This window comes from Xiphophorus couchianus, chromosome 2 (genome assembly GCF_001444195.1).
Source record: "Xiphophorus couchianus chromosome 2, X_couchianus-1.0, whole genome shotgun sequence".
Lineage (NCBI taxonomy): Eukaryota > Metazoa > Chordata > Actinopteri > Cyprinodontiformes > Poeciliidae > Xiphophorus > Xiphophorus couchianus.
Genome location: NC_040229.1, coordinates 9,921,467 through 9,949,393, shown reverse-complemented (window position 1 = coordinate 9,949,393; position 27,927 = coordinate 9,921,467). Strand labels below are relative to the sequence as shown.

General features: G+C 38.1%; 1 protein-coding gene across 7 annotated transcripts in view; it reads left to right on the top strand.

Moving 5' to 3' along the window:
* The first annotated feature begins 22 nt into the window (after positions 1-22).
* reln (reelin) overlaps positions 23-27,927 on the top strand; it is a 166,753-nt gene continuing 138,848 nt past the window's right edge. For all 7 annotated transcript variants that reach the window (XM_028041893.1, XM_028041884.1, XM_028041864.1 and 4 more), the window contains exon 1: positions 23-574. In XM_028041893.1, coding sequence (XP_027897694.1) covers positions 322-574 — 253 coding nt within the window. In that variant the 5' untranslated portion in view covers positions 23-321. The remainder of the gene's footprint in view (positions 575-27,927) is intronic.

Below are 27,927 nucleotides of genomic sequence, written 5' to 3'. Positions count from 1 at the left end.
AGAGGGCAACACAGGGAGGGGGTGAGGTATTTAAACGCCGGAGCAGGACAGCTCAGGCGAAGCTCCGAACTCCCTGAGAGTGGAGGCAGGACAGGGGAACAAGAAGCTTCAGAGCAGTTTCTCTGACACACCTACATATCCCTCACTGGGAAGAAAAAACACCCCCACACACACTCTCACTCTCGCACACCCACTTCTGGACTTCGACTCAGCTGTGGACTCCACCACCTGTCCTCTGGAGCTCAACCTGTGCCGTCCACACTCCCAGTCATCACTCCCATCACCTCCAGTCCCTCAGCCGCCCGCTTGGTGAGGGGGCAAATGGCCGTGGCGCGGGCCTCTCTTGGGGGCGTTTTGGGCTGTGTCTTGCTTTCCCTGGTGTTGGGGAGCAGCAATGTGGATTTCGGGGCACCTCCGGCGAGCTTCTACCCCCGTTTTAACCCGTTCTTCTTCCTGTGCACCCACCACGCGGAGATGGAGGGAGCCGGGGTGGCGGAGGGCGGCGGAGAGGTGCTGCTGACCCTCCAGATCACAGGAAATCCCAGTTCCTACACGCCTGGACAGGAGTATCAAGGTGAGCACACCTTCTGAGGTGTCCTCCTTTTTGTTGTCTATTCGATTAGATATCGTTTTGGTAAATTCAGAAATTTCCTACATCAATATGCATTGCTTTTGCTGTGAATTTTCTTTAACACTTTTCCTTTTTGAAAAATGTAAACCTGAAAAAAATTAGATGATTTATGAGTTTATAAATAATCTAACACCTTCCTGCAGATGTTTTGCTTGAAGCTACTTTTCTGTATGATTCTGTTTTTGCTGCTAATGGTAACCAGCTTTTATGTAACTGTAATTGTAGTGATGCTTGTGGGACTCCATGTGTAGGTGGCTCCTCGCAGGAATAAACAACGCAAATTCACCAGCTGAATGAGAGCGTAAAAGTTGAGAGTGCAAATAGAGGAGTTGGGCAGAAAGAGTTGTGTTTTCTGATTGCAAAAACATGAAAAATGGAGGGTAGAGGAGATACTCGCCACTTTTCTCATAATGACGTGTTTGCACCTGATTCTGGAGATAAAAACTGTTTTTCTTCCCCTCCCAAACCAGTGACCCGCTGGTTGATAAAGGTCACATTCCCATGCTTCTATCCCACTGCATTGTGATGTTTAGATTTTAAAAAAGTAATTATATTTTAATTGGAAATAATTGACGTATTTCATAAAGTTTCACAAAAAAGGAAGGGATGAACAAAAGTCAGAAAACAGGGAGAAAAGGGAAGGAGACTGCCTATAACTGGGGCTTATGAGGAACACGGGCGGGGAGAAATTTCAGTCAGAAGCTGGCGGATGGGAGGGATAGAAAGCACGGAGAGAGGTTTAGATAATTAGCATTAGAAATGTGTTGGACTGGGAGGAGGGAGAGATTTAAACAGGGCCACGGCTGGGATCGGATGGCGTAGGGGGAGATTTAAATGACGATGAGGGGATTGAGCAGATAAGATACCGACAGCGGGGCTTGAGCTGGAAAAAAAATGAAACACTTGCAAGCTGCTCACTTTTTCCTCTTCCTCTTGTTTCGTCACATGATCGCAGGTCAATGTCGTTTTTATAGGGTTGTTACTGAATGGGAAATGAAAGATTGCTTGATGAACCAATGTTTTGTCCAAATACTTCATTATCTCTTGAGAAATTTAAGACACATTGCCTTTTTATCCCTCACTGACTGCCTGTAAACCATGTCAAACTTTAGTATAAACTCTTTACTATTTGGGATAAAGTTGTTGTGTATCCTTCCACAAGGCTCTCACTATCATTTGCTTTAATTTTGACCCATTCCTCCTGACAAAACTGGAGCCTTTTTTCAGCTCTGCCTGCACATTTTCTGTGGGACTTAGATTAGGACTTTCTCCTGGCTTTGACTGAAGTCACTTTGTAGTATTTGTTGGTATGCTCAGGGTCATTTGCCATTTGGAAGACCCATTTGTGTCCAAGCTTTAACTTTTTAGCTGTACACCAGTTCACCAGGCTCTACTATAGATTTTTTTTTTCAATGTAACAATGTCTAAATGGCTAAGTTTTAGTTTCCTTACACCATAGAACTGGTCCCCCAAAATTAAGGCCCCTTTCCCTACGTGAATTTGCAAATTGTAATCTAGCATTTTGTTATTTTGCTATCCTTTCTGAATAAAATTTGATTAAAAAAATACTATTTGAGGGAGCTTTTATCAGTCTGATTGAGCCAGAATATGACCATGATACCATGATGGATGTCAACATGGACGCCACAGCTGAAGAACATTGATTTTGGTTCAAATCGATTTATAAATCTCTATTTGATTGATATGTTCTGCTGGTGTTACCTCAGTCAGCTACAGCAGTCATGCAGATGACATTTTTACAATAAAACACGCTACAAAGTGTATATGTAAAAACCATAAAGAAGGGGAATATTTCAATGAAAGAGTCAGACACGTTCCTTCTTCTCAAGCTTGTATTGAATTATGCAAACATACACGATGATACCAAACCGTTGTTAGCATGGTAGCTAACAACGTAGTGTGTAAACATACGGAGTGTCAAAAACATACACACTCACAAACCTTCTAACAGTTAATAAACTAATTTACAACCGTTCAGCTGAATTTATATACAACTCATATCCGAAGAAGGGAAATATTTCAATTTAAAGCGTAAGTGTGTATTATTATCAGAGACGGAAGTTCCGGTGCTCTTCACTATGTGCTACGGCTAGACTCCCCCTGCTGGTTGCTTCCGGCCACTACATCAGCCAAATCAGACCGGATATTAACATACTTATCCCAAACTGCTGGCAAAACATTACAAATGTTAATAACATTAAACTCTGTAATAGATAGCACATGCAGTTAAGACCAAAAACGAGTAAATGTACCTTTGAATGGTAAATTAACTCTTTTGGGATATAAGCATCTGTTATATGCTGAGGCTTATGCTTTGATGTAATAATAAAACACTTTTAGACCATGTTAACTGAAAACTTATAAAAATATGTTTCTTACTTCTTCCCACTGATTTTGTGTACAGTGATGTTATGGCAAGGAGGTTGTACTGCAGACGAAGGCATAGTTCTGTGAACTGTTTCAACTGGAACCAGTAGCTGGTTTCCATTGACCATAAAATAGCATGAATTGGATTTGCAAAAATAAATTTGCTCAATGGAGCATTGGGAATTAAATTGATTAAAAGATTTTTGCAATAAGATGAAGTGTTGTTTTGGCCGTAACGAAAGAATTTGTTTATTTCGCAACACTGCAATGGAGAAACTTTTTTTTGTGTTACATGAGTCACATGATTAACAACCAAATATTGCCACTGGCACAAACCACGAAGAAGACGACACAGGAAGTAGTTGGAGAATCATGTTTTTTAATGACTTGTCACATGAACAAACGTATTTCTTTGTGATTTTAGTTTTGTTTCTAATTGAATAGAAACACCACAATTGCGATTTGTAGTGTGAAATTTGACATTAGCAGAATATTGACGAAGTTTTGCATATGTTTGTGATGGAAACAAACACACATCACTGCAGTCGATGATTCTCAGTAGTATAGCTGGTACTTTCAAGGAAACTCTGGCTGAACTGTTTTGACGCATTTGGTTTTGTATTTTTGACACATTTTTGGGGAGGCCTATGGAGTGTTCTCACAGATTATGAGTTTTGCTTCAGTTGCGGAGAATACAAATTAGTACCACAAAAGATCAAATGTGAATACAAGCCCTGATATCAACACAATTACTTAAACAGAGATCATTAGATGTAGCATTAGCAACGCTTTGTTACTCAAAGCATTTGTAATGTGAATTTGATTGATTCAAAAACAAAGTCTGTCCAGTAAGTTAAAAATTCATAAAGCAATGCCTATTTAAAATGGTCTGGTCATGTGACGGATCAGGCACAGCGTTTAGAAAATTGCTGCTTCACCTAAATGAGCTTTTGTATGTCAACATTGCAATTTTGATCCAATATCAATCACTTTATGAGATATCTGCACCTTAGTTATGGATTATATTTGGGTCAGTGGGAGTGAGATAATCACTGAAAGAGCTGCATGTATGAAGAGGGGGATGGAAAACATCTGAGACTGTTGAAGGGCTTTAGAAAAGAGAAATAAAGCAAAACTCTGAAGACAGGAAAAGTAAAGAGAACGTTGACCTCGCAAACAAAAGGCAGGAGGTTAGTGACTCTGAGAACAGCATGCGCTGTAATGCAAAAGGAAGATTTGGAGCAGCCGCACAGTAATTGAGTTTCTGACCCGACCTCAGTGCCTCTTGCCTCTCTGTTGCTTTTCAGTGATAAGACCGTGTGTGGGCAGCATTGCTCTGTGTGCATGCTGCAGACGTGATTACTGTGTTAAACTATCAGGATGAAATGACCAAGAGAGGCTGTGTTACTCACAGAGAAATATTTGAGGAGGTGGGTGTATTGGCAGGGTCACGGTGGACAAAATGGAAATAGAAACACTGTGGAGAGAGGATGAACTGCTGGGAAACAGAAGCGGGAGAAATGAAAGGACATATGACGATTTTTGCGCTTGCATTCAAAGTGTAGGGCGAGACCATGTGTCAAACACATGCCGACCTCTCTTTAAGAGGCGAGGCAGGAGAAAAAAGAAGCCAATCCTGACGTCTAAATAATCAAGCGAACCTTTTGAAGTATTTTTGCTGCACTCAGAAAGCAGCAACCTGAGATATATATTTTCCTTTAGCATCTGACCTTTTTTTAACACTGCTGTGGGAATGCAAGACGGCTTCCACAAAGCGGCCGCGTGTTTATAAGAAGCGATATCAGAATACAAAACCCAGAGCCTTGTATCTAAACACAGTTAATCACAGAGAGCTGGTTTTCATTTGTTGTCCTTTGTCCCTCTTCTCATTCTTGCTTGTCCACTTTCACAGGCAAACAATGGCCTTAAAAAGGGACTGTGATGGGAAGAAACAGAAGGAGCCACGATTCCTCAGACTGTTTTAGTATGAGAAAACACGGCCTTTCATTTAGAGGACAGACCTTAAAAACAAGGACATCTTTCCTACGTTTAACAGCATGAAATTCTTTGGGAGGAAGCGCAATGGAAAAGACTGAAGGGAAAATGGGACTGCAACGTGGTGTCCTCTGAAAGAGTTGCCAAAAAGAGTTCTGCACAGAAATAAGGCTAACAAGACTGACTCAGGTTATTTCTTATACTTTTAAACCCATTTTTATTTATGTTCACGATGTCAGTACCTGTTTGCACTGAGAGCTGATTAGCTGGCTTTTATTCAAACCTGTGGTAGTTAAAAACCCTGGAGAGAGTGTGTAAGTGGTTGTTCATGCAGCTTTTGTATTTGCATGCTGTGCAAATACAAAAGCTGTGTGCATTTGCTTTTGAATGTAGGGTTATTGGTTAGATTGTAAAAGCAATGAATGAGTCATTCACAAAAGCCCCTGAGAGTTAATACAGGCTCAACGCACCCGTCATTATGGGAACAACATCGAGCAGCATTCAGCTGTTTGTTTCACATGGAAGCAAACATTTACGCAAAACCCTGAAAATTATTGTTACTACTTTTAATAAGAATAATTATACTTTTATGCACAATTAGCTGGGGGAAAGCTACATTTGTTTTACAAGACACTTGAGGTCAGAATTAATGAACACTTTTGGAAAAACAAATCAGATTTCCCAGCATCAACAGTTTAAGAAATGTTGTTTTTCCTGAGGTTTAAATATGACAAGGCACACAGGCCCATTTCTTTTAACTTATCTTCAAAATGGGAAAGAAAAGGGAACATCTTGTTCAAGCAGACTGGAAAATAAACATTTTTACACAATAATGGCCACTTGCCTGAAATTCGTCAATCAATCAATCAATCAATCAATCAATCAATCATGTTTATTTGTACTGCACATTTCAGCAACAAGGCAGTTCAAAGTGCTTTACGTCAGAAAAACACAAAAATATGAAGTCAGTAGCAGACAGCGGCGTCTGCAGGATATTATCAGAGGGTACGCACAAAACTATCCCTGCACCTGATCCACAAGATGTCAACCACATCTCCAACAGTCATCAGGAGACACAACAGAAGCCTAAACCACACAAACACAGGCCACAAGCATGTAATGCGCTTGGCCCTAAAACAGTGAACCTATGTTTTAATTTTTTTTTACAAATTATGCTAAATAATAAAGACAGGAAAGCAAATTTTACCCGTGTGATCCACAACAGGAGGATGTAGATTCCTGGGTTCAGGAGAAGGTGAAGCAACAATGTTTGCTTAATTTCTGCTCTTTTGATAAAAGTTTTGACTATATCACCTGTTTAACCCCCAATCGAAGTGCAACGCTCAAGAAGAGCGCGGCAGATGTCACGGTTGGCCAACTGAGTGATCTATCAGCTCGTCAGTTCGCAAAACCACAACAAAAAACTGTAAAACCAGCGACCCCGAGAGAACTGCGCGCACGGTAAAAAGCTCAGGCGGGGGCGTGCCGTGGTGGCGTAGTTTAGGGAAAAAAGGTAAATGCCGTAAAAGACTGCATTTATTCAGACAGGTGTTATCTTAGCAGACACCTGGTTACTTAAGACGTTCTGGAAACTCAGCAGCAATCAACACAACGAAATCCCTGAAAGAACATGAGTTGTCCAGAACGTCAACAGATATCTGGATGCCACTGTTTGCACTACTTGACCTCTGAAGAGGCTGTCGAGTGTATGCTGTCTGACCTTTGTCCATTTCTTGTCAAATCTACATTGTTCAGAGTTCTGTTCCTGATAAGATTAGATTTATTCAGTTGCATTTTAGTCCAGTTTGCATCTCTTATTGTGCATTTGAATCCAAAGACAAGTCAGTGTATCTCATATTGTGCATCAATCATTAGCTGGTAACCCATCAAAGGACTGACCTAGTTTTCATGAAAGGACCCAGAAAACAGAAGAGGAACAAATTAAGGGCTAATGGTAACAGATGACCCTCTTGTGAGCAAAAGAAACACTTGTCTTTTCAAGAGCCCAAACCTGTGCATCCATTTGTTTCTGTCTCTCTGCCCCCTGCTGATTTGTCTGAATAGGTCACTTCACAGCTCACAGGGAAGTGTGTCAAGCCTTGTGCTGCTTGCACTGCATTGCCAGATGTGTTTGGGTCTTTGTGGACCCAAACACTCTCAGAGATATGCCAGTTTCCTTTCTATCAGAGGAGCAGATGGGCGAGAAATGAGAATGGATATTCAGTCGGCATCGTTCCTTTGTCACACATGCCTGCCTGGTCATATGCACAGCGCTCGGCGTTTAGTGGGTGATCCATCATGACACGGAGACAGGTCAGATGTTCCACCGGCTACACACGGGCGTCTCGATCAGCAGGCTGCTGTAGTTATCAATGTAACGACAGGATATGATATGATAACGTGAGGAGATGTCAGGATCTCCGGTTCTTTGAGTTTGTTTTGGGCTTTGTTATTATTGGCGTTCCTTGGTTCTGCCTTGTTTCTATTTCTCTAGTTATGTTTATTTTATGTGTCTAGTCCGTTTCTTAGTTGCTTTAGTTTTTACTTTGTTAGATTCATTTCCTCTCCCTCGCCCCTTATGCCACTTCCTCATTTTCTCTCTCTCTCCACACCTGAAACCCATTAGCTCAATCTGTCTCAAACTGTGGTGTCCGCTGGTGCCCCCTAGTGGTCCGCGAGGTACTGCATGTAAATGACCTTTTATTTGCCGTGCGATACATAAAATTAGCTTACCAAGGAATTGAGCTTAAAAATATTAATGGGTCACGTTAACAGCTATTATCATTTTTATTTAATTAAAAAGGGTCTATCACAGAATAAACACATAGATAAATACAAATGATAAAAATGGGTGAATAATTCTTATATTTCATTTTTGTTTCTGCCACAGCAACTGAAATTAATTTTTCTTTTATTGTGTTTATCATTGGAAATTACAATCTACCTTTTTTTTTCAGAATTTGCAAATAACTCAAAATGTCCTCAACTGGTTTTGTCGTAAAAGGTTCGGATAGATCGTCTTTTGGTTGTCCCAGTATCTCACAGGGTAGGGTTAGGATCCATCCATTTGGAACCGCAGATGATCAGAGATTCTTTTGGCTGATGCATCCAGTGGACAGATATGACACAGTTTGGTCCGTCAGTGTCAGTTCAAAACTGTTTTTGTATTGGTCATGTGGCTTTCTTATAGCGAAATGACACAGGGTCTCGCTCTATGAGTTTGCATCACTATTGGATTTATGGTTTTTGTTCTGCTCTGGCTCCCTGTGATTTCTGTAAGTTTGTCAATCATTGTTTTTTTTTTATTTTCTCTGAATTTCTGCTTTTGAATCCACTATCAAAACACACATCATGACAGGAGAAAGTTTGCACTTCCTCTTTTTCAGGGGCCAATTGCTTGTCTCAAGGCGTTTTTGCATTAATACTCATGGTTGATGTGCTTCTCTGTCGCTTTGGTGCATTTCTCTGAGCAGAAAAGGCCAAGTTTCCATTGATCCAAAGTCACCAAACAATGGTTTGTGACCCACAATAGGATGGAGTCCCTCTCATCCTACTTTTCATTCCTGAACCCCACTGAGGGATTTTTCTCAACAGGAAGATGGAAATTATAATGTAATCTGATTCCTGCAGCACTACATGTACAATTTTCCTTAAGAAGATTGTCTTATGTTTCCATTTTTATTTTTTTACCTTGTTCTCTGCATTTCTGTCTTTTTCTTTCTGAGTCTGTCAACAAATTCCTGTAAAACTGTAAATGTAAATTTTGTCCAGTCTCTTACCATTTTTCTCCCACATTTACATCAAAACTTTAGCCATAATTTACAACAGAACACTGTTACATTGACAGCATGACTAAGAAATTATTCGTACACAATGTCTGTCTACTGAAAGGTTCACTGACAGAGAGATTTAATTTTGAGAGTTCAACTATGGATTTTGAGAAAGACTTTTGCAGGTAATCAATGTTGTTTTTTGAGAATTACTGCTTTGCAAATGTCAAATGATTCAAAAAATGCACCAAATGCAACTGAGAAAAACTTTAAATGCCACCTACATATTTTATTCCCGGAAAACAGATTCGCTCCATCAGAGTATGTAGAATGTTATTTACTTGGTCGTTAAACTGTTGGCTGAAATGAAGCCAGCAGAAAGCCAGGTGGGGTAAGAAGAACTACAAAAACAAAGACAGTGAGTGGACCGCTGCCAGGCAGAGGTGTGCGCCTCTGCCAGTCTTATCTGGGTGAGCAGCAATAAGCTTCTGCTACATTTTTTATTTTCAGTTTCCTCAGTAGAGTCGTCTCCCAGCCAAAACAGGAAAGCTCTTAACAAGCAAATGTGAGTTGTGATTTCATTTACTTTTATGAGTGGGCAGATGAGTGGCTGTAAGTACATTCAGGATGTTGGAGTGTGCGCTCGTCTGTTGGGGGTTTGCCTGGTCTGGAGTGCCTCTTCGCTGATAATACAAGCTGCATCAGAGCTCACACTGGACAGCTCACCAGGCCTTTTCCATTCATCTGCAAACATGTTATGCTCACTGTTTGGTTCATTTTAGGAGATTTTTCCAAATTTGCATCAGAAAGTAAGTCTGTCTTGTGAAGACCCTCCATTTCCAAGTGTAAAAGAAATGATTGTATAAATGTCAATGCTTTGCAGCATGAGCACAATAAATACCGCTCTGGAAAAAACTAAGAGCCCACTGCACTGAACCCCATTAAAAACCTCCTGGTTATTCCACCAAATACTGATTTCTGAACTCTTCCTGAGTTAAAACATTAATATTGTTGCTTCTAAATGGATATGAACTTGTTTTCTTTGCATTATTTGAGGTCTGAAAGTTCTGCATCTTTTTAGTTATTTTGTCCATTTCTCATTTTCTGCTAATAAATACTAAATTTTTGCTTGTAATTTCAGAGACATATTGTCAGTAGTTCATAGAATAAAAGAACAATGTTTACTCAAACATATACCTATAAAAAGTAAAATCTGAGAAACTGATCATTTTAAGTGGTCTCTTAATTTTTTTCCAGAGCTGCAGAACCCAAGATGCTTATATTATAAAATCGCTTACGTTTATCTCCAAAAGATGTGCAATACTTTGCTATTTCTTGATTCCTTTGTTTGATTCTGGGTAAAAGAATGAAATACACCTTAAAAATTTTCAAAACTATCTTGGCCATTTGACTGCAGACATTGTCAAACATGTAAACCAGACCTGCATTTCCCTTGGTTATCTGAGATGATCCAAAACAGAGAATTTGGAGCCAGGTCTTTACTCTAGGATTTGTAGTTCCAATTTTCTAAAACTGTCTTTCATAAACTCTTGTTTCACTTAAGCCAATGTGTTTATATGTGTAAGTTTGCTAACTTAAACTCATACACTGTAAAACAGTTAAAGGTGGTTTAACTTGAAAATAAAAGTCCACCTGCTGCCTTGAAAATGCAATTTAAGTCAACAAGAAAATTGTTTTGATTTTAATTCAGAAATTAAAGTTCATGAAGTTGATTTAATAACAAGAGACAAGTTGTCTAAACATTGTTTTTTAACTTCATTCATCTTGAATTGTGAGTTTTAACTAAAAATCTGCCCTCACCCAGTTAAAGAGCCACATTTCTCTATTATTTTATTCACAATATCAAATTAAAATAAATACTTATTTTACTTTAGAATAATTTAAATTCTTGTTTCAAACTGCAAGAACAAAATTTCTGATCTGATAATGAATTTTATTAAACATCCCAATGAATTCAGCTCAGAAACATTTAGTGTGAACAGGACATTATCCTCAAGCTTTGCTAACTGAGAATTGCATTAAAATGAACATTTGCCTTAATAAAACACAAGAGTCAGATCAATGTAACGCACTTCCATCTCAGGAGACAAAAACATGCCGCTAAGCATTCTGGGAAATAGTTCCCACTCCTGTCTTTCTCCTCTTTCAGTTTTTTAAGTGCTAACCTAAAAACTCTAGTTTATTCAACTCTTGGAGGTTTGACTAAATTAATAAAAAGTTAACTCAACTTACTGCTGTAAGTTTATCTTTCACAAACTCACATTTAGGTTCAAAATCTAAAACTGGATAAATTTATTTGACTTAAAGAGTAGAAGACAGTAGACACAACTAAGTGTGGCTCAAATGTTTTACAGTGTATCTGTTATGCTCATAGTTTAATTAAATAGTGAACAAATGAAGGCTACTTCCAACGTTTTTGTCCATCAATCCACCATGGGAATATTAACATTGTTTCCTTCCTCATTTTGTAATAACTGAACCTGCAGTCATCCGTTTTTTTATTTTGTTTTTTGTTTTTTAAATAAGCGTAACTTTAACTTTCACTGCACAGAAGCAAAGGATGTTATATATAGAGGGACCTTGATTTGACTCTCTGAATATCGACCCCTTCATTGTAAAGAGAGATGTTACTGGTTCTGGCTATAGTATGGCACATAAAAATGTGTAGAGTGAGTGAATATGTCATACAAAATTAATGAACGTCCCAGAATGTCTGACCAGCTTTCAGGTTAGCCCTGCTGCCAGGCTCTGGTAAAACAGCATGCTCTGAATGCAGGGGATGCTCTGGAAAACAAGAATCAGATATTATCTGAAAAAACAGAAACTGAGATATTTCAGTCAGAGCGGCACCAGCATTGTTGTGGTTACAGTTTATGTGGGGAAAGCCAAACCCGCTGGTGCAAACAGGGTGAAGCAGGGAGGGCGTGTCAAAGTCTGGGGTGAATCCATGAATGTCAACAAAGGCGTGGAATGCAAAATTTAGAAAAGACGAGCCAGAAGATCAACATGGCAAGAGCTAAAGAGCAAGATTAGCAATAGAGTTATTTAAAATGCGCCAAAGTGAGGAAAATAAAACTCTACAATATGGCTCCTATCTGATTCTATTCAAAAAATGTTGATGTTTTCAGTGATGCTCATTTTTAATACCTGATTTTATTGCTTCATTTTTGTCAACCTCTTTCGTACGGAGGACAATTAGGGCCATACTACGAAACAAAAGTAGCAAAGAATAATGTCATATTTTAAAGTCATATTATGAAAATAAAGTCTTAGAATAACAAAAATAAAGTCATAATATTTTGAGAATAAAGTCGTACCCGAACTAAGTAATATTATGAAAATAAAGTCTGACAAAATCTTACAAAAATAAAGTTTAAATACAAGAGTAAAGTCTTAATATTATGAGAATAAGTACAAGAATAAAGTCGAAATCATATGCAAATAAATTAATACCAGAATCTTAACAGAATTGTAATATTGTGGCTTTATTCTTATATTATTTTGACTTTATTTGTGTCGTATATTTCATATTATAACTTTATGACCACATTCTTGTAATTGTATTTATTTATTTTTTCCGATCATGTCTGTCAAATCCTCCGTCGTACTTTTGATCTACTGGCAGTACCGCCTCGTGAAAAGTGATGTATCTTTGTGTTGCCAGTTAAAACCAAATAATTTAACTTCCTGTGATTTCTACTTTAAAACCAGAGTTGGGTAAAGTAACAAAACTTTTACTCAAGTAAGAGTAGCACTATACTTCAACATATTTTTACTCAAGTAGAGGTAAATTGTAGCTGTCCAAGAAATGACTCAAGAGTAAAAACGTATTTGGGAAAAAGGTTAAAACCAAAATTAAAATGATTAATATAAATAACATGATTACAAAATCAGGAAAAATAATTTTTAAAAAATCATTTTCTTTATATATGAAATGAATTTTTGGTTAAAAGAAGCTTGTTTTCTATTCAGTGAAGTTACTCACAGTAGTCGGAGAATTCATAAATTTTAAATCAAGTAGTAGCGATACTTCATTAAAAAAAGTATAAAGTACAGTCAACCTAAAAACTAGTTTATTCAACTCTTGGAGATTTGACAGCATTAATAAAAAGTTAACATAACTTACTGATGTAAGTTTATCTTTCACAAACACACATTTAGGATCAAAATCTGAAACTAGCCAAATTTATTTGTCTTAAAGAGCAGAAGACAGTAGACACAACTAAATGCGGCTCAGATGTTTTACAGTGTACATACTGACAGTGATGTTTACTTTTTGAACATGCGGGTCACTTCAGTTTGGTATGTCACTCCTCTTCTGCAGCTCCTGCTAGAGGAAGATGCGCCTCCTCCTCTTTCTGTTTTCTGCTCCTCCTGGCAGCTCCATTGAAAGAAACGTAATCCCTGCTTGGGGGGCTGTGCTGTGTGTCGTCTGTGCTGATAGCATTCAGAGGGACTTGTAGTGCCCCAGTGGACCCACTACAGAGGAGGCGGCATGGTGACACTGGATGGGTGCTGGGCCCTCATCCCTTGGCACAGATGGATTAAGTTGAGCCCTGCCCCACCCCCATTCAGCACCACCTTCCTCCAACAGCCAGCAGGCTGGCAGAGGCTGATTATTCATACATCAACACTCACATGTATTAATTCTCCTGAAATTCTTAATTATTCTGCGACATTACCCATTTTATTTACCTGAGACCTCACAATGTTTATGTGCCAAATTTAAAGTTAGTTAGGACTCAAATTAAAGACAACGATGAATTTTAGTCTCTCCTTTTTATCACAAGGTTATGAAATGTAACGTTCTTTAGGTGTTAAGACTGCTGTAAAAAAAAAAGTTTTTACATATTCTTTCAAAACTGCCACTATGTAGTTAGCATAGCCACGACGTCGGCAGGTAAAAACTTTTTCTGTAACGTTGTTTCTCTGCCATTAGCACATTTAGCATCGCGCACACAAGCATGATGCATGAACTGATCAGTACATTGTTGCGAGGGAATGCAAAAGTTTTGCGAGGGAACAGAAAAGACAAAAAAAATCCTCCATGTCCAGTAGGGGGCTCCGTACATCGGAAGTGGATTGTCCTTCCAGAAGGCTCCGGACCGTCTGTGTTTACTGCTACATGTTTAGCATTGAGATGCTATTTTAGGCTTCAATAGCTTCGGCGATAGATCAACTCCTATTAGCACAACTTAACACAACAAAAGTCTCTCTTATAGTTACATCACATCGTTTTTTGAAGTACAAATTAACTCCCAGTGGGAAAAGAGAAGCAGTTTTTTTCACTGTTGTTTGTGGATGCCAGTTGTGCGTCGGATTTATGGGTGTACCGGAAACACAATAAAAAGGTTCCGGGTTGGGACTTTTGCTTTTGAAAAAAAGAAAATGTGATTAATAGTGTAAAAATAGTGTTAAAGACTGTGTAATTAATCGAAATTAAGACTTTAAAGTCTCAAAAAAACTCAGACGTTTTTTTTAAAATCTTACATTCAATTGTTCTTAAAGTTATAAACAACATCCCTGATAGAGTGAAGTTTTTTATACTTTTAACCCTTTTCTATATACATTTTCCTTTTTGTGGCTGACATTGTTAATGCCACTAACATGGTAGATTCTTTTTTTTTAAAAAATGGTTGATTTAGAATAAAAAGTGAGACTTCATGTTTTATTTCCGACTGTGGAATGAGTGTTTGGACGTCTGCGTTCCTGGAATGCTAAAGACATCTTTTGCCTGCATGTGTGAGTGCTCTCATGTATAGTAATGTCTGCTAACAGGCAGAACAGCTGTCTGGCTTTGCCAAGGAAAACAGCCAGATGTTTCATAGCAGTAGATGTAGGTTAGTGTACAGACACAGATGGACTCAGTGGGACTAACTGTCTGTTTCAGATATAAAATGATAAAGGAAATAGTTTTTCTCAGCTGACCAGCTGTAAAAAACAGCTTTTTTTGTCACTTTTTGACAAACGTGTGTCATATAACCTCAAACCAGATGTAAAGAAAACCCATAATTTGTTTAAGCTCTAGGGAATTTGATCAGCACAAATCTCACTTTAACAAAAAATAACCTCTGTCATTTGTTTGTTAATGAGAACTTTAAAAATAAAAATGTCAATTTATTTATTTTAAAAGTACAGTTTTAATTAAAGTAATGTTAGTCCACCGGCTTCTTCTCTTTTATCTCAGAGACTAAGTAAGTTTAGACTGTGATATTGGAAATGTGTGAATTGTAATTCAGTCCAACGAAAACACAGCAAGATGTTTTTTCCACAATATATTAACTTTGTATAAAATATGAAAAAAAAACTTTTCAAGCTATTTCCTCTCAGCTGGAAATAATTCAGTAGAAGCAGTGTGTGTTATTTTAATAAAACATGACTGAGTGGCCCAGAGACACTGACATTTATTAAGTTTGGTCCATTTCTCTTCTTGAAAGTGGGGTAAGGTCTGTGATGTTTCATGAACACACCCATTTCCCAGCTAAAACAGTGATGGACTACAAACTTCACCACATTTAATGAAATTTTAAGTGATAATAATTTGAAATGTACTTTTAGTCCTCCTGAGTCGATTCTTTGAAGAACTGCTTTTCTTACAGGTGAAAGTCTCCCATTGCACATCTAGAAACTGAAGCTTTTAGCTCAAGCTCAGTCAAATTGGAAGTTTTCAAATCTTATGAGAAATAATGAATGAACTTTTGGTCTGAACTTTGACAGAGCCACTCAGGTGAATATGCTTAGATCGAAACTATTGATGCTCTGGATGTACGTCACTGTTAAAAGCTCTGTCTCTTTCAAAAGTTTAGATATTAGATAGTTTTGCTTTTAACAAAACTATCATGAGAATTGTGTTGCGGCAGCAAATATACTGTATTTTACAGGTTTGCTGTAACCAAACACAAAGTCCTCTTAAAATGTGTGGGGATGTGTGTTCTCGTTGTAAACAGCAGCTATAAATGAGATATAATTTCAAGACCCAGATCAGACGACCATTTTTATCACTAGTGGGCAAAAACTTTACTACTACATAAACCTTTTTTTCATGGTACAGTTTAGATAATGAGACATTTTCACTAACATTAGCAATTAATCAAGAATAATCAAGTTATTGTTATGTTGAGGGCATCAAACTGGATTGCATCACGGCCTGTAACAGCTACACTTGTTGATTAGTCTTTCTTTGATTTGAGCAACTCTTTTATGCTCAAACATGATCATTGTTTATGTGTATTCTTTCTGTTGCATGGAAATATGCCACGTCGACTCTTCCAGTACGTAGTGTGTGTTATTATTCCTTGAATGAAAAATGAAAGGCTTCCACTTTTCAGTGTGCTTACAGAGATTAAATATGTCTCTCATTAGCTTTTACTTTCTGGATTTGAATATGTGCATCTTTCCTGTTCTCCCTTTGCACATGTTGTCATCCTTTCCTGTGGGGTCGTATATTTCTTTTAATTCAAATGTAAATCTTTTGGCATGAAAAATGAAAAGAGAAGATATTACATTATGTGAAGAGCAATATGATTTTCAAATTACTTGCAGATGGAGATTGTGTTACTCCCTTGAAAGCCAATTAAAAAAGAGCAAAAGGAGTCCTTGGAGCATAGAAACATAAATCTTGATTTTGGAATATTAAAGGAACTTGCACAAAGGAACTGCTCTGTGGTGGATAATTTGGACACCTGCACTTGCTCATGTTTAGGCATCAAGTATGTTTTGCATCATAGGAGATCAGCACAACTAAGTGTGATTTTGAGGTAGATTATGTATAAGGAACAGGATGTTTGTGTCACGATTCTGGGTTGTTTGACTTTTCATCTGTGTTTGTATTTTGATTGTTTTACTGTTTATTTCTGTTCAACCTCAGTCAGTTCATTCATTTGTATTCAGTTCTCTGTTCTTGCATTTTATTTGGACATTTCCTTATCTTTCTGTCCTTTCCTTGTTTATCTCCCCTTCATTTCCTTTCTTGTTCATTAGCATACCTGTTTAGCCTCCTTGCACAACTGCAGCCTATTTCCAATTATCCACCTGTCCTTTGTCAGAAATCAAGCTCCTCATTATCTTCATACAGCAGGTGTGGTGCTCAATTCAGATTTTTTGCTGAAATCAATTATTAGAATTTTCAGCCATTGTTTATATTTGGATTTATTGCATCTGACTTTTTTGTTGCAGAATTATGACACACGCATCATATGAATGACATAAAGTAATATAAAATGCGACATGACGATCATGATGTTCACACTGCAGACACTTTAACAATTGGATAGGTCTCCGATTTACCTTATATGGCGTAGATCAGATTTTTTTTCTTTACCCTAAGACAGGTATTCATCCCATTCCACTAGGGGGCTCCACAGTTTATTTCACATCGGATTGAAGGGACTTAAGTGCGAACCGGAAGTGACTTGACGACGGACCGGAAGTAGTTTTTGTCCCCGCCGCGTGCTAAATTAATTTTAAAACTACGTCTTCCTTGCATTTTTGAGTATTTCCCAATGCGGTGAGTTGATGTTGAATGTTGTAAGCTATTGAGAGATATGTGTTTTGTTCTACATGTGGGTTTCGGCAAATTGGGTTAAAGCTAATGAATTTATATTTATATTATATGGTAAAGAGTTCAAGGACTAACTATGTGATTTATAATTTGTTGGTTAAATCCAGCATAAATGGTGATGACACGCTCGTATGGTTTAGGTTTAAATCTGTGATTTTAAGTTTGTGTTGATTTGAATTACTGTGTACAGTGCTAAGTATTGCCATTTTGCTTTTACTTTGTTTACAGTTTTCTCTATCAATTCAAGAAAATTTCTTCACCGAACTGTCTTATAGCGGTTGTTTTTCTACGTAGCTGTTGCAGGTAGGAAGCCAAACCAACCTCCATTTAAAAAAAAAATGGGCAGAGTCTCAACAGTGCAAACATGACTCAGAAAAGCCAGTGCCCACGTAAATACTGGTATAGTACACCTAATTTGAACAATTGCTTTGATTCCAACAAAAAAAACAAGCTGCAGTTTAGCAGACCTGTAGAAGCTCAGTACCTCATAGGTCATCTGTGATAGAGTTTCACAGCAGCAGATGGCAGTGCCAGCAGGCCAGGATGGTGCCAGTAGGTTACGCAATGGAATGATTCTTGTAAGACCTGACTGGAACACCACATGACACATGCATGTGCAGAAACACACTTCCCACACATTCTTCTGTTTCAAAGTGAACCAGTGCATCAATAGTCAGTTATTCTGCCGATCTGGAAAATGCTCCAACTTGCCAATTTGACTAATCATTCCTCCTTTTCTTATCCCAGTAAGTTGTGGTATATCCTTTGAAGCATTATGGTCAGGTGACCGATAGTCTGAACCATTTCAGGAAGCCCAGGGTGAAGTGACACCCCAAGGCTGGCGTGGCAATGGGAACAGATGGATGTATAGGCTCCCTATGGTCTGGCCTCTATTTCCTGGTCATCTCTGGGGCATGTGCGTCTGCCAGTAGGATGTGGGTCAGATGGGCAGTTATCTTTATCAAGATTATTGCCAGGAAAACCTCCCAACTTCACAAAACCAAACAGTAATCATTTGGTTTACGGGGAAAGAAAACAACTTGGTTTTAACGCATATTATATTTGCCTAGCTTTGAGTGCAAATATCTCAGTTCCCTTGAGATAAGACAAACTTAACATAAAAGTAACTTTTGGGCAAGAGATTCTTTTAATGTTGTCCTTCAGATTGATTACAAATTACAATTCAAATGGCAATTATTTTCCCTTATAACAAGTTGAAAAATCTGCCAGTGGAACTAGAGCTTTTTTAAATTAATATTGACCTGAAAGAAGTTCCTCTATTTTCCTGAAAAGTTGAAGAAAAAGTAGGTCAGTTTAAATCTAAATGATATTTTTTCAGCATTTGTTTTCCAATTGGATATTTTTTTTGAAGTTGCACAGCCATCCTCCTGTAAATCAGTTTTCTGCTCAGTAAATGTCACTCTAACAGTCTGACATAGTGGTCAGTGCTCAAAATCTTTGTGCAAAACACACAGTAGCTGAATAATATTGTCTTCCTCTAATTGCTGAAATGTTCCCATACTTAGCAGCAGACAGTTAATGCTGTTGCTGGCAGGAAAGTAATTTCTTTTCTGTCTTTAATTGATGTAATCATCAAATTTTCTTGAATGACCATTTGAATGTAATTCAATGTAATTCCAGTGGACACTTCAGGAGAGAGGAGAGTACAAACACACAACTTTTGTTTAAAACTAAGAAAACATTAATAAAATGTTGTGTATAATCTAGATTAGTAATCTAGATGGGTCAAAAAGAGACAATAGGAATGAAGTTACTTATTTTTGTGAACTATTCTATTGTAAATCAACCAGTGGCAGTTTGCAACATGGAGGTGGAGGTTCTGGTTTCAGCCAGAGGGGACAGCTGTGAGGGCTTTGAGATGGGAGAGGGGTCCATGTCAGCACCCACTGCTCGTTAGTGCATGAGTAACATGGCTGTCCAAAAAGTCTTCAATAACAACAGAAAAAGTTGTTGCTTGTCACCATATAGTGACAAAGTTGCTAAGTTAGCTACAGTGGGTTGTCACTTTGAGTTTGCTTAAGCTTTATAGTAGTCTGTGAAATATAAGCAGTTAAAGTTGCAGAATGTAACTTTTATAAAAAAATATATTTCTTTAAATATTTCTTGAAACTGTCACTGTGTTGTGAAAGAATATTATGAGACAAATAATCTGTGTAAAAAAATCAAGCTCCTCGGCCTTCTGCCAGTTCTCCCAGTGCCAACAAGAAGCAACCAATCAGAGCCAGGAGGCGGGACTTAGCGCTGACAATCACTAACTGTGGTACTATACAGCTTCTTTCTGATAGCAGAGCCTGTCATGAATGCTCAGGCCAGTTATCACAGCCACCGATGACAGCAGATAAACAGTTTTCCTGTGATTGTTAGTTGTTTCTCCACAATCAGCACATCGAACAGTGACTACACAAGGATGATTGACACCGCTAAGACCTTCCTCCTGCCTCTGATTAGTTGTTTTTGGTCGGGAGCGGTGCGTTTCTGCAGATAGTTCAGGGGAAATGTGGAGTATATTGATTTTTTCACAAATTATTTGTCTGATATTACACTGTCACAAAATGATGACAGTTTTCACAAATATGTATAAAAAAAACGTTGAAAAAAATAAAAGTTACATGCTGCAGCTTTAAGTTGAGTTTTTAAAACCGACGATATGAAACTGTGTCAGTGCCATGAAGCTGATGTCAATATTCAGCCATACTTGATGTGTCCAAGTTTGATACGACAAGTAACAAAATTTCTTGCAAATATCCCTAAATTAGCACCACAAAATATAATTGTGATCACAAAACATCACAAAAACAATTATAAAATCCTGGAGGGACTGATGAATGTGAAAAGATGTTCAATATTATTTAATTTTAAGAAGCACTTATGAAATGCAGAGGCAGGTATTTATTAACATTTAACAGTTTAATTGATTTTTCCTATGCATTCCACTACAACCGGCCCTTTGTGGATATTTATGATCTTTATATTTCCCAAAATAAAAAATTAATTTGAGGCGTCGGCTCTGAAACATGCTGTCCAGCTCTTTTCCTGAGTCTGGTTATATTATTACTTTGAAAAATGAGCTCATGGTTCTAGGACAGGTTGTGATTTGCTATTTATTTCAGTAATTAAATGTCAATTATGATTAGTTTAATCACTTATTTTCTCAAGAATTTTGTCATAGCACTTGTTTTAAAAAAAAGTACAAATAAGTTAACTGTCTTATGAAGGCTTATTCACTTTGCCAGACTCAGTTCACTGGGACCCGTGTGAAACAACACTGTGGTACCTTATCAAATTTTCAGTGGATATTCACCGTCTTCCTCTTGTACCTTGTTTCTTTGATGTTGAGGATGCTTTTACAAAAGACAAGAAAAGTTAATGCAGTCTTGTTGTTCTTGATTACCAGGTGATTTCAGCAATGCTGGGGAGAATCATGCCTGAAATATTCATCAAACAAATTCAGAACCGTAACCGGTGGGTTTATAAAACAAAAGTTATGTTTTACACATCAGTAAGCTTAAACTTTTTTCTTTTATTTTATTATGCTTATTTTGGAGAAGATCCCTGCTGCATTTCTAGTACCTGTCTGTTTAAGCCCGGAGACGCCTTGCTGGTGAATGTGTGTTTTGTTTGTGCTCTGGTACACTGTAAAACATTTGCTGCATTTAGTTGTGTCTACTATCTTCTACTCTTTAAGTCAAATAAATTTATCCAGTTTTAGATTTTGAACCTAAATGTGAGTTTGTGAAAGATAAACTTACAGCAGTAAGTTGAGTTAACTTTTTATTAATTTAGTCAAACCTCCAAGAGTTGAATAAACTAGAGTTTTTAGGTTAGCACTTAAAAAACTGAAAGAGGAGAAAGACAGGAGTGGGAACTATTTCCCAGAATGCTTAGCGGCATGTTTTTGTCTCCTGAGATGGAAGTGCGTTACATTGATCTGACTCTTGTGTTTTATTAAGGCAAATGTTCATTTTAATGCAATTCTCAGTTAGCAAAGCTTGAGGATAATGTCCTGTTCACACTAAATGTTTCTGAGCTGAATTCATTGGGATGTTTAATAAAATTCATTATCAGATCAGAAATTTTGTTCCTGCAGTTTGAAACAAGAATTTAAATTATTCTAAAGGAAAATAAGTATTTTAACATGATACTGTAAATAAAATAATTAAGAAATGTGGCTCTTTAACTGGGTGAGGGCAGATTTTTAGTTAAAACTCACAATTCAAGATTAATGAAGTTAAAAAAAACAATGTTTAGACAACTTGTCTCTTGTTGTTAAATCAACTTCATGAACTTTAATTTCTGATTTAAAACCAAAACAATTTTCTTGTTGACTTAAATTGCATTTTTAAGGTGAAATTAAACCACCTTCAAATGTTTTACAGTGTACTTTGTGCCCTAATGTTACTCATGGTGGATCCAGAGAAGTGTGGAAAGCCCCGGGCCCATCAATAGTTGAGCAGTAGCATGGTTGTGTGTGTCTGTAATGAGGCTTACCGCATCTCTTCATCAATATTATATGCTGGCTTTGGGCCAAGCAGTGAGCGCTGTGTTCTGGTATAAAGTGGGGTCTGAGTGTTATGCATACAGCGTGATGAGGATTTTGCAGAACTTCACTTCAGACCTCTTACAGATGTGCAAATACATCATCATGCAGGAATGCGGCCTCATCTTGATTGGTTTTTTGCATTTCTGACCCTTTTAGTAACTAAAATTTCTAATTATGTATTCAGAAAGATCAGGAGCTTAGATTAAAAGCTTTGGTCCTTTTTTAAAAAATGCTAAAATAAGAAATTGTTATTTTTTTTCCACATAAAATAGCAGACTACACAATTTTTCCCAGAACTGATTTCTATTTTCGTGTGTTTGTGTAATTGATTTGCAAACCAGAGATGCAGTCTTACGCAGGAAACATCCTAAATTCAGTCCAGATGTCTGCTGATCCGCTTCAAACCTTACACTTGTGTTGTTTGGATATAAACAGTAAACAGTGTAAACAAACGCAGTCTCTATCACACTGAACCTTAATGCTGTCTGAATGAGACGCTCAGTAGTAAATTTCAGCCTTATTCCTCCCTCGTGGCTCCTCATCCCCTTCGGCCAAAGCGAACAGCTCTCAAAAAATGAAGCATGGACGAGAATGTTAACGGCTAGCATCAAAGGCCTTTTTTCTAAAATGGGTGTGTGTGGGTGTGTGTGTGTGTGTGTGAGTGAGTGTGAGCGTAAAGTACCCCCACAGGTGATTGGATCTGATCCCATCTCATCTGATTGGCTCATCTGTCTGATGCGTTACACAGGCAAGTGAGAAAGTACGGCAGGGTGGGGGTTGTTGGAGGCCAGGCTAAATAATTTAGATCTTGGATTTGTATTGATCAGGTAGCGCGGTTCTCCTCGGGCAGCTCCGCTACGTCGTCTCTCCCTGCTCTTGCTTTTCAGCTGTAACCTTCTGGCCCCAGCTTTACCTTCTCCTTTTTTTTGTCCCAACACCCCACCTTTCTACAACCTGCTCACCAGGTGCATTTCTGCAAGGGAAAGTTATTCCCTCATTTACCTGTGGAAGAACATTATGAACATGGGCTGATTTGCATTACAGATGCAGGTTTATATTTTATTTTTTTCATTCACAGTATCTTTTTGGAGTAATGGAGGGTGTGTAACCTTGGTGATGCAGGTCAGTGGAATTGCAGAAATTAGCATTTTGGCTGCTTCAAGTTTAATGCATTACTCTATTAAATACAGTACAATGTCACGGCCTTGGATCAATACTGCAGGATGCAATTACTAATGAAACATGTCTCAACTTAACATTTAATGGATTTGTTGAATCGGTAATGTGCTTGGAGGGGGAAATGAAAAGCATGTTATGTGTAGCATAATATAAAGAATAGAATAGAAATACTTTATTCATCCCAGCAGGGAAATTACTTCGCAGTTACAGCATAGAGACAAGACACAATAACAACTACCACTGAGTAGTAGTTGTAGATGAAACTTATTCACGTAAATTTGATTTAGTTTTGCAGTTTGTGGTTGATGCAGTGGCAGATGTTCACTCAGAAACAAGGAATTAATAAAATATTTCTTCAACTGTTGTTATTTAATCTGTATTATATTTTAAGCTTCTTTTACTGATTCTTGTTCAAGTTGCTAAGGGACTTATTTTCACAAACTTGCTGTTGATATTTTTTGTATTTGTTACATTGTTCCAGCCTTAAATTTTATTTCCAAAAAATCTGAGTTAATGTTTGGGTTCTCCAATCTGTTTGTAGCTTCGACTTCATCTAATTTTCTTGCGTTACGACGACCAAAATCAATGCATTTCACTGGGATTTCATATGATAGACCAGTACAAAGCAGTGCATGTAAAATTGATGGAAAATGATGCAAGGTTTTCTCTTTTCTCTGTCAACAATGTAAAAAGTGTTATGGAGTACATCTCTACCAAGTTTGTACATGCAGAGAATGAAAGATGTTTCCCGTTCTAACTTACAGAAGAGCTCAAGTTCATTCAGATAAGATGGAAAGCAACTGATCATCCATTTTCAAATAAGCTGATATTTTAGCTGTGAATTTGACTGGGCCATTCCATTATAGCACCATCTGGCTGGATGTTTAAGACCATCGTCAGAAGGTGAACACCCCCTACTACTTTACATTCAATGGATTTGTGGAATATGTTTGTCAGCTTTATCGAAATTGGTGAATTTTGAAAAACTGTAATTGAAACACTTTTTTCCATCACACGAGTCGTGTGATCAACAACCAGATGTTGCTACTGGGGGAAATGATGAAGAAGATGACAGGAAGTGGTAGGAGGATGATGGCACAGCTTGTTTTTAGTTATTTATCACATTAACAAACTTATTCACATATGACTTTTAATCATGTTTCTTATTTAAGGGAATCATCACAATTGCAAAATTGTGTTTATTCGACATGAGTGGACTTTGACAGAGTTTTGCACACGTTTGTAATCTAAACGCAGCTACTGTTGTGCTAAATAATGGCTCTATGTGCCTGGTAGTATAATTCATAATACTATCTTTAATCTTTATGAGTGGTTTAGGTTTTTTTTAATGTTTTAGCTGTATATCATTTTCGTTTTGGGCCAAATCAAGACTATGAATGCTCTTAAAGGGCTGGTTGTGCCAAAAATGTATTCATAAAACTTGTTCACAAACTGTTAAAATATCAATGAATTCTTAAAATTAAATGCACTGCTCAAAAAAATAAAAGGAACACTTAAACAACACAATATAACTCCAAGTAAATCAAACTTCTGTGAAATCAAACTGTCCACTTAGGAAGCAACACTGATTGACAATCAATTTCAGCTGCTGTTGTGCAAATGGAATAGACAACAGGTGGAAATTATTGGCAATTAGCAAGACACACTCAATAAAGGAGTGGTTCTGCAGTTGGGACCACAGACCACTTCTCAGTACCTATGCTGTCTGGCTGATGTTTTGGTCAGTTTTGAATGTTGGTGGTGCTTTCACACTCGTGGTAGCATGAGACGGACTCCACAACCCACACAAGTGGCTCAGGTAGTGCAGCTCATCCAGGATGGCACATCAATGCGAGCTGTGGCAAGAAGGTTTGCTGTGTCTGTCAGCGTAGTGTCCAGAGGTTGGAGGCGCCACCAGGAGACAGGCCAGTACACCAGGAGACGTGGAGGAGGCCGTAGGAGGGCAACAACCCAGCAGCAGGACCGCTACCTCCGCCTTTGTGCAAGAAGGAACAGGAGGAGCACTGCCAGAGCCCTGCAAAATGACCTCCAGCAGGCCACAAATGTGCATGTGTCTGCACAAACGGTTAGAAACCGACTCCATGAGGATGGTATGAGGGCCCGACGTCCACAGATGGGGGTTGTGCTCACAGCCCAACACCATGCAGGACGCTTGGCATTTGCCAGAGAACACCAGGATTGGCAAATTCGCCACTGGCGCCTTGTGCTCTTCACAGATGAAAGCAGGTTCACACTGAGCACATGTGACAGAGTCTGGAGACGCCGTGGAGAGCGGTCTGCTGCCTGCAACATCCTTCAGCATGACCGGTTTGGCAGTGGGTCAGTAATGGTGTGGGGTGGCATTTCTTTGGAGGGCCGCACAGCCCTCCATGTGCTCGCCAGAGGTAGCCTGACTGCCATTAGGTACCGAGATGAGATCCTCAGACCCCTTGTGAGACCATATGCTGGTGCGGTTGGCCCTGGGTTCCTCCTAATGCAGGACAATGCTAGACCTCATGTGGCTGGAGTGTGTCAGCAGTTCCTGCAAGATGAAGGCATTGAAGCTATGGACTGGCTGCCCGTTCCCCAGACCTGAATCCGATTGAGCACATCTGGGACATCATGTCTCGCTCCATCCACCAACGTCACGTTGCACCACAGACTGTCCAGGAGTTGGCGGATGCTTTAGTCCAGGTCTGGGAGGAGATCCCTCAGGAGACCATCCACCACCTCATCAGGAGCATGCCCAGGTGTTGTAGGGAGGTCATACAGGCACGTGGAGGCCACACACAATACTGAGCCTCATTTTGACTTGTTTTAAGGACATTACATTAAAGTTGGATCAGCGTGTAGTGTTATTTCACTTTAATTTTGTGTGTGGCTCCAAATCCAGGCCTCCATTGGTTAATAAATTTGATTTCCATTGATGATTTTTGTGTGATTTTGTTGTCGGCACATTCAACTTTGTACAGAACAAAGTATTCAATGAGAATATTTCTTTCATTCAGATCTAGGATGTGTTATTTGAGTGTTCCCTTTATTTTTTTGAGCAGTGTAATATTATGTAATATCTTTTCAGTCCCTCCAGGATTTTGTGTTTGTTGCACAAACTTGAAAATATTTGCGCTCATTTATGATGATAAATGCAACTTTTTATTACTCACTGTATAGATTATGGACTATAATTTGACGCCAATTAAATCTGAGCCAGCTGTTTAGTACAAGTAAGAAAGTTTTTGACAATTTTTGAGAAAAATTTGCAATAAACTCTCAATTAGTAGCGCAAAAAAGTGTGGGGGTTTGTTGATTTTGTGTGAATTTCCACGATAATTCTCAAAACTGGAAGGACTGACTGATATAATTTGGCAGTAAACAGATAAAAACTGCGTTGACTTGATTGAAAACATAATATTTAAGCCCACTTAGTGTTAAGAGTCTAGAGGGCCACATAAAATGCTATGGCGGGCCAGATTTGGCCCACTGGCCTTGAAATTGACACCTATGATCTATATACTAAAATTTAATTTGATGCTGAAACTAAATAAAGATGGCAGCCAAAATGTGTCTGTTGGCAGCATGTTTAGGTTCTAGTTGGGTTGAGGGTGTGTAAAGTTTTAAATGTGACTAATGTGTTTAAGGGTTGTGACAGGAGAGCAGAACAGGAAATGTCTGGATGCAATAAAGACGGTAATGGGATGAATTATTGAGGCTTCAATATGGATGAGAACTTGGGAGAGAGGGAGGTTCTGAGACCCGAACTCCTCAGACGGGGTGTAAGCCGTCCAATGTACACACCATCACAAAGAACACACACATTCAAACACACTGTAAAATATTTGAGCCACTTTTAGTTGTGTCTACTATCTTCTACTCTCTAAGTCAAATAAATTTATCCAGTTTTAGATTTTGAACCTAAATGTGAGTTTGTGAAAGATAAACTTACAGCAGTAAGTTGTGTTACCTTTTTATTAATTTAGTCAAACCTCCAAGAGTTTAATAAACTAGAGATTTTAGGTTAGCACTTAAAAAACTGAAAGAAGAGAAAGACAGGAGTGGGAACTATTTCCCAGAATGCTTAGCGGCATGTTTTTGTCTCCTGAGATGGAAGTGCGTTACATTGATCTGACTCTTGTGTTTTATTAAGGCAAATGTTCATTTTAATGCAATTCTCAGTTAGCAAAGCTTGAGGATAATGTCCTGTTCACACTAAATGTTTCTGAGCTGAATTCATTGGGATGTTTAATAAAATTCATTATCAGATCAGAAATTTTGTTCCTGCAGTTTGAAACAAGAATTTAAATTATTCTAAAGTAAAATAAGTTATTTTTACTTGATATTGTGAGTAAAATAATATAGAAATGTGGCTCTTTTACTAGTTATTAAATAGTTTAAAAACTATTTAAATTGCAGAATTAAGTTAAAACTCACAATTCAAGATTAATGAAGTTAAAAAAAACAATGTTTAGACAACTTGTCTCTTGTTAAATCAACTTCATGAACTTTAATTTCTGAGTTAAAACCAAAACAGTTTTCTTGTTGACTTAAATTGCATTTTCAGGGCAGCAGGTGGGCTTTCATTTTCAAGTTAAACCACCTTCAAATGTTTTACAGTGTACATGCATGCTTAAATTTTGGCTGCGTTGTGTGGGAGGACGTTAAGGGGAGTCTCCCAGTCTCCCCTTAACGTCCTCCCACACAGGAATCTGCTCTGCCCATGAAAACACACCAAGCCCAGAAGAACGAACGCCTTGGGACAAAACTGATTATGTTTCTATTCTATTCTCACAAAAAGAAAAACACATTAACACCGTGCGGTGTCTCC